General features: G+C 39.8%; 1 protein-coding gene across 1 annotated transcript in view; it reads right to left on the minus strand.

The window, feature by feature from the left end:
• LOC117523918 (tumor necrosis factor receptor superfamily member 6-like) overlaps nt 1-7697 on the minus strand; it is a 28186-nt gene extending 20489 nt beyond the window's left edge. Inside the window, exons 1-2 of the mRNA XM_034185540.1 lie at nt 7567-7697; nt 3483-3601 (exon numbers count right to left, since the gene is read on the minus strand). Of these exons, the coding sequence (XP_034041431.1) occupies nt 3483-3601; nt 7567-7640 (193 nt within the window). The 5' untranslated portion in view covers nt 7641-7697. The remainder of the gene's footprint in view (nt 1-3482; nt 3602-7566) is intronic.
• Between the last annotated feature and the right edge of the window lie 289 nt (nt 7698-7986).

Here is a 7986-nt window from a genome sequence, read left to right on the forward strand (position 1 = left end):
GGTGGGGCACATGCCAAGGAAGAAACTAGTTCACTTTAAAGTGGATCGAGATAACAGGACCTTTTTTCAACATTTATCAGCAGTTTTGCCAATTTCTCAAGATGACAAAAATAATGCCTGAACTGAGAACAGGGCATGGTACACATACCTTTATCATACAGTATCTCTGATTATGTAACTAAAAACATATAGATACTTACAGTACCTGATGGATTTGGTTGCAGGGCCACATATGGTGTGGGGTGGGAATGGTCAACTAATTGTACTTTGGTTTTCACACACATTCCCTTTACTTTATCCGACTCAGACTTACAGATATCGTGCAACCCAACTGTGAGGGGCAGGTGCTGAGTACAACACATTTAAATGTTTTGATATAGTCCCTTTTGATTTTTCACAAGATTGATCAAATTTACTTTGTGTTGAAATCTGGTTATTATAAAATAACGTTATTTCTGTGGTCTATCGCACTAATTTTGTTGCTGGTATTTACGTGTGTGTGTGTGGTGGGGGGTACCATAGCAAATACAGTCAGTTTGCTCTGAGATCTTCACATGAAAGAGAAAGTGTATGCACAAAGTTCAAAGTCCATTGTGCATTTGACGGAAGCTGGGAAATCAGAATTTATGACATATCACTAGCAAAAATACCTAGAGCCTTATAAAGGTATGATGCATTAGTCTCCACACTGACTCAATTTGGCAAACCAAATAAAAACGTCATAACTAACATTGGTATTGACAACTGAGACAGTAGACCTGTGTGAGGTTTGTGTCCAGCAGATATCCAGCAAAACTCTAGTCTGAAATTTGTCTAGCTTTTGTCTGGAGTTCTTGCCGACGGGATCTCTCATTGCTGATGTTTACTAGTTGCATTTGTCACTTTGTTTCTGCTTCAGTTTTATGTCTTTTTTGTTTTGGGTTTTTTTTTTTGGTAATTTCAACCAAAGTTGAAGGTCTACCATCTTTCTTGATGCAGATGCTGGTCACATTTGCCAACAAAAGTGCAGCGTGATACCATGAAAATTCAGGAAGGTATATCTTATATATCATATTCCAATTCTAAGGTGGAACTATGCTAGTATATAATGGTATATCTAAATATCTAAAAAGGAAGAGTAAAATAGGAGCGTAGAAAAAAGTAGAGCCACTTAGGTGCCTGGTCTTGAGAACCAGGGATGGTAGGTTGAAAAGCTTTTTTATCGCATGGGAACTCTCCCTACCCACCCAAGCGGCTCAAGAAAAAAAGTATATATAATATAAATAATAAGACATAAGAAAGATAAGACATCACAGGAGAAGATTGTACAAGTAGAAGTCATAAGGAATCATCATACCACATTTGGCCTTTCCAGGTTTTTCCTAACATACCCTATTTCACAGCAGCCACCAACCCCCCCAACCCACAAAACCCCTCCACAATAAAGAAGTACCACATGTGATTTGGTGATAACATTGGGTACACTCAAAGAGATTAATTGAGTGTACCCAATACTAGAGTCCCCACTCCCAATGCTGCCTACTAAACGAAAACGTCCCTTCATGGACAGCGACACGACACCGCCGACCGGGCAAAATATTGACAAAGTGGCCGGATGTTAATGCCTTTTCAATGCGGATTCGCGACTGAACACTCAGAAAGACGCTCACAAAATGCGTGTTAAAATGCCATTCTGACCTGAATATCGAGCCAGTAAAATTAATTTACATTAAATCATGTTCAGCACAACGCGGCTCGTAGCAGCTCGGTTATTTTAAGGTGCAAATTATATATTTAAAAAAAAAATAGTTGGTCTTGCCTAACAATTTTAATCACTAATGACAAGTATTTTAACTAGACATCGGTCTAGCAGGGGAAAATATCAACTAGACATAAGTGAAGAGTTAATGGTCTGTGTCCTCTGACAACATGTTTATTGACCAAATGTCACAGACAAAGCGACACGTATAACCAACACCACTTACTTATGGAAGGAAATGTCTCCCTTCTTCCTCTGTTTGTGGCTTTGCCAACATGCACAGCTTTCCGGCATATTCCACCTGTTTCTTGACGAGACTAACTGAGTGTCTGTTGGCGCTGCCTCCTGACTTGCCCCGAATTAAAATGGCGACCACGCCTCCTTGTCGAGACGCAACTCAGTGCGACCGCGAACTCTAGTTCTCATATATAACCTCTTTGGGTACACTATAACTGCTACTGAATTTGACTGAAACCTTGCCAATAAAATAATTTTGAACAAGTTATTGTTAAAAATAATTCATTACAATCTGCACAATACTGACACACACACACACACACACACACACACACACACACACACACACACACACACACACACACACACACACACACACACACACACACACACACACACACACCTGTCAAAATTTAGTCAAGAAACTTGAGAACAAGCTGGGATTCATCCCATTTCGATGCGTTTGACTGACGTGGTCCTGGAGCATCACCGTTTAAACTGTTATATGTCCATGTTGTGGTGCTCATGTTTTTTTCTCGTTTCAGTAAATCTCGCTAAGAGGATGGTTGATGGCACCACTTTTGTCACAGTGTTTTTACTTGTTCCCATTTAAATCATATTAATTCAAACTTTGAAGCAATTATTAAACATGAAAATTGAATAGTTTCAATTTTTTAAGCTGTCAAACAAAATATGACAAACGCAACAGAAAAAAAACTGAAATTTGAAGCAGACGTTTTGAATTTAAAAATGTAAACTAATAATTAAATATAATACAATTTCATAATGTATGAACTTGGCCTCCAATATAACTTGTACTCCGACACTGTCCATGTCTGGTAAGGCCTTCAGCATTTTTAGCACAGTGGACACAAGTCTTTCACCAGTAGAAATCTTTTTCCTTGTAGCGTCCACACTTCTTGCATTTCTCTTTTGAAATAGAACAAAGAACTTGTTCTACAGTACAAGAGTTCAGTACTTCAGACAAAACAACTAATTTGTCAGAATGTAGTGGTGCAGCATAGCTAAAACATCCATAATTGTGCATTTTGTGACTAAAGCACCAAATTTGGCACACATATTCTAAATTAAGTAATGTTTATTTTCAGATGTCGAGGAATTCTAGAGCTGACCTCTAACAATCTACAGGGGTCCAAATTTTAAAATGTTCCAGACTGGAAGGTATACTACATTATTTGTCTGACCACAAAGCTTCCAAAAGGTATAGTTTGGATGATCTATGACTGAATGTTATGGATTTATGGTGTTAAAAACAGCAATAAAGGATGATAAAGGTCAATTTCAGTTTGTACAAGGGTCAAAGGTTAAAGTTGCTCTAATTTTGGCAAAATGTGATGCAAATTATTGGTTAATAGGGTTTTTAAAAGAAATACTTTGCCTAAATTTGTAATTCTGCTGTGTGTGATTGGGACTGTGTAGTTCAGATGGACGTGCATGCATTCTATACCATCAGCTCCCAGGCTTAAAGGTAACTGAACATACCTACCTATATGACACAGACAGCAGGTCCTCCCCTCATAATCATAGGTGCCATCTTGACACAGCTCCCTTTTGGCACGGGAAAGTTCTTGATGTTTATCCCAAAACAAGGCAGAGGAAGAAAACCTGATGCATAGAAGAAAAACAGGAATAAAGTCATCAAGTTGGAACAGGAATTTACAATATAAAGTCTTGGATGTCAGAATGTAGATGGACAGAGCAGAGAGTCAACCGGTGATAGATTATGCTGGTGGCACACTCCCTGTCAGTGTTCATTAGATATATGTGTTGTGATGTTAGATTCTGTAACACTACCAAAGCTCTGCTGTAGTTCTACAACTGTCAGCGGCTTGTTCATTTGACTGCCATTTGCAGGAGCAGGTATGAGCATTGTGGGTGCAGAGGAGAGCATTCCTATCAAAATAGACCACAACTTCAGCACAAATATTCAAATAACTAAAAAGGAACAAAGTGACACATTTCTAAAAATAAACAGTGCTGTAATTTTTAAATTTAGATATGAAACAAGTTTTAGTTTTTACTACCAATACTCCATGATAAACTGATCAAAAGGTAATGTACAAAACATATTTATGTGCGGGACTTAGCACATACGAGGTCTGTTAATAAAGTAACGGTCCTTTTTATTTTTTTCAAAAACTATATGGATTTCATTCATGTTTTCACGTCAGACATGCTTGAACCCTCGTGCGCATGCATGAGTTTTTCCACGCCTGTCGGTGACATTCGCCTGTGAGCACGCCTTGGGAAGGAGTGGTCCCGCCCCCTCGTCAGATTTTCATTGTCTGGAAATGGCGGAATGAAAAGGACTTTTTTTCCATCAGAATTTTTTCAGAAGCTGTTAGAGACTGGCACCTGGAAACCATTCGAAAAATTTATCTGGCTTTCGGTGAAAATTTTACAGGCTTCACAGAGAATAAGGACTGTATCTACAGCTTTAAAGGACCCCTTTAAGGACGCTCGACGCGCCGCGCTCCGATGACGCGGCACAAGCCACCGGACCATTTCTAAATAGATGGCTGTGTGAATACGAGACCGTCGTGTGCTCTTTCTCTGGTTATCACAAGAGCTGGACATCAGCCATTTTCTGGCAGATTTCACTTTTAACAAGATATTTTGTCATGGAAAGCCGCGCGCGTAAAGACAGATTCGCTTTGTAAGCGAGACAACGGAACACCTCCGCTTCGGCGTGTCAGAGGACACGTTTGGACATGTCCAGCTCTCCACAATTTCACTGATACTTACTGGACTGGTAAGCATTGAAAGCTGAGAGAGACATGTCCAAACGTGTCCTCTGACACGCCGAAACGGAGGTGTTCTTTGTCTCGCTTACAAAGCGAATCGGTCTTTACACGCGAAGCCTCCGCGCGGCTTTCCATGACAAAATCTCTTGTTAAAAGTGAAATCTGCTGGAAAATGGCTGATGTCCAGCTCTTGTGATAACCAGAGAAAGAGCACACGACGGTCTCGTAACCACACAGCCATCCGTTTAGAAATGGTCCGGTGGCTTGTGCCGCGTCGTCGCAGCTCGGCGCATCGAACGTCCTTAAAGCTGTAGTTACAGTCCTTATTCTCTGTGAAGCCCGTAAAATTTTCACCGAAAGCCAGATAAATTTTTCGAATGGTTTCCAGGTGCCTGTCTCTAACAGCTTCTGAAAAAATTCTGATGCAAAAGAAGTCCTTTTCATTCCGCCATTTCCAGACAATGAAAATCCGACGAGGGGGCGGGACCACTCCTTCCCAAGGCGTGCTCACAGGCGAATGACGTCACCGACAGGCGTGGAAAAACTCACGCATGCGCACGAGGGTTCAAGCATGTCTGACGTAAAAACATATGAATGAAAATCCATATAGTTTTTGAAAAAAATAAAAAGGCCCGTTACTTTATTGACAGACCTCGTATTTGTTCAGGTTTGTTGTATTTGACCAATTCCGACTTGTTTTGGCCTCATTTTGATAGGAATGCATTTCTCTAAAATGTCGCTCAACTCAAGAATAAAAAAATAAATAAAAACCTCCAAAATTAGAAGTGTAAGGCATAACAGAGATATCAGCAGTATATTGGTATTAGAGAACAGAATTTGGCGAGAACAAACGAAGGGAACAAGAGGGTTGGGGCAACACCACCAGCATTTATTAGCAGGCTCATTTTATTAGTGTGTTTTGTGAAAATCATCTTATTTATGTACTTCACTTGCATCTACAATGCTTTGGATTACATATGCAGGGGACAAATTTCATTTCATTAAAATGTAATGACAATACAGGAAATTATTATTATTAATAACATTTCCCCCCAGGTAGAGTGTTCAGAAACTACACTACAAAAATTAAATAAAATTTCTTCCTTAATTGCACTTCCTTTCTGGATTTTTAAAAAAAAAATTTGAAACAAAATGTACAAAATTATCAAGCCACAACAGCTGTTATAAAACAAGAATTTCAAGTACGTAAAATGTGTGTTCACGAAATACAACACAAAAATAAAAAGGAAGTGACTCCCTTCTTTTCTGAATGTAGCAGTGCATACAGGAGGGAAACTGAAACTAAAGTATCGATCTCATTACACTGGTATCGATTAATATCAATACAGTACTAACGTTGACGTCGATATTAGGATCAATCCGCCGTCTTTAATTACTGCGAAAACACCGCAATGGATCAAAACAGACAAATGTCATAAGCATTTTGAACGGAAGACTGTTAACGATGACGAAACAGTTTTTGAAAATGCTGCTTGTTGGCTGTAAGATGGTGTTAGTTTGACAGTTTCCTGTGATGAACTAAACAACTGCTTTAGATCACAGCCCCTCCGCGGGGTGCGAACACTCCACCGGTGAAAAAAATATCCGCCTTTTTTCCCTCCTGCGTTGAAACCGGAAGTGAGCTTACAAGTGCGCTCATTGGTTGGTTGTGGTTGGGCGTATCCGCTTGTTAAGTGTGATGTAACGCATCATGTGATTTTCAACGTCCGGCTCCAAACAAAAAAGGCGCGCCATCATTAACATTGAGAACTGCACTGAGACCATCTGATCAGGCTGCACTTACACCGTTGCACACAGACAACAGCATTAACATCGCAAAATAAAACTCTTTGTATATTGTGCCTAAAACTCTCCTGTATATATTAATTGGGTTTTTAGACGTTGTTACTGCATCTGTTTTATGTAAAAATGTCAGACGCTCAGGTTGTTTCTCCATTATTTTCAATGGGAGTTGCTGCAAGCTGCGATCGCTTCCTGTTCATGTCGTTTGGGGAGAAAGTGAAGTTTGCACTTTAACGTCCTGTTTATTGCAATAAACATTTTTTATTAACAAACAGACATGTATATTTTACCTGTGCATAATAAAATATGTGAAGTAAAAGGGAAAAAAAGTTTTATTAAGTGTTCTGACCATAGAACCAGACGAATGCGGTTAACAGAGGTGGAGGTGGAGAAGGGAGGGACGGAGGTTTGTGCACACTGTAAACACAAACTAAACTTAAACTGTAGATCCTTAAAAGGATCAAATAGACGTAACTTTAATTGTAAACTTGGAGGTCTTTGGACCCGGAAACAGATTTATCACGTGATGCGTTACGTCAGCGCTTAACAACCGGATAGCCACTCCGAAACAAAAACCGAAAGTTGACCACACCTTATTTCTTCCGCAAAAACAAAATGACGACGAAAAAAATAATGTCTAAAATCACAAAAAAAAGAGGGAAAACAATATTATTTTTCCTAAATTTAACATTACGGCTGAGTTAAAAGCATAAAAACAGGCGGCTACAGCAGATAGTAGAGAAGCTTGAATCTTCGACTGGACTGGTAGAAGTCAGACTACCAGAGCAAGAATTTTAGTTGAGGAAGCTTCTGCGATTTGAAGCGAAACGTCCTCGCGTCAAGCAACCCAGTCCAGTCAAAGATTCAAGCTTCTCTACTATGGAAACCACCTGGACAACTGAGAGCCTACACAGAAACAGCGGGAACTTACCCGGTGTTGCGTCAAATTGTGTTCCCTCTCTGAATTCAAGTTCAGAGCCAACCCCTCTTAAAACAAAGATTACATAAGTGACATTTACTTACGGCAACACATAGAAAGTCTTCAAAATAAACAGGACGGCCAAAGCAGAACTCTTAACAAAAACGAAAGCTGCCATCTTCTTCTTATTTCTTCTTTCTTCTTCTTCTTCTTATGGATTTCCGGCAGGCTGCGCGCCAGTCAGCGCACTGCTGCCTTTCACTGGCAGACCATGAATACTGCACACTACTCACAGACTATGCTGCAAGCCAGCGCTAAACACAAAATCCATCAGGGCTTTGTAGACCTCTTGCTGACCTGCAGACGGATCAAGCAGCACTTTAATAGAAACAGACTCAAACCCAAGATCAAAAAGATGTGAGAAAAGAACTCTCCTCTGCTCAGAAAATATTTTACACTCCATCAGAACATGAGGGATAGTCTCTTTCTTTGTGCAGGTTTCACACAATCCATTGTGGTGTTTA

The sequence above is a fragment of the Thalassophryne amazonica genome, chromosome 13 (assembly GCF_902500255.1).
Source record: "Thalassophryne amazonica chromosome 13, fThaAma1.1, whole genome shotgun sequence".
Classification (NCBI taxonomy): Eukaryota; Metazoa; Chordata; class Actinopteri; order Batrachoidiformes; family Batrachoididae; genus Thalassophryne; species Thalassophryne amazonica.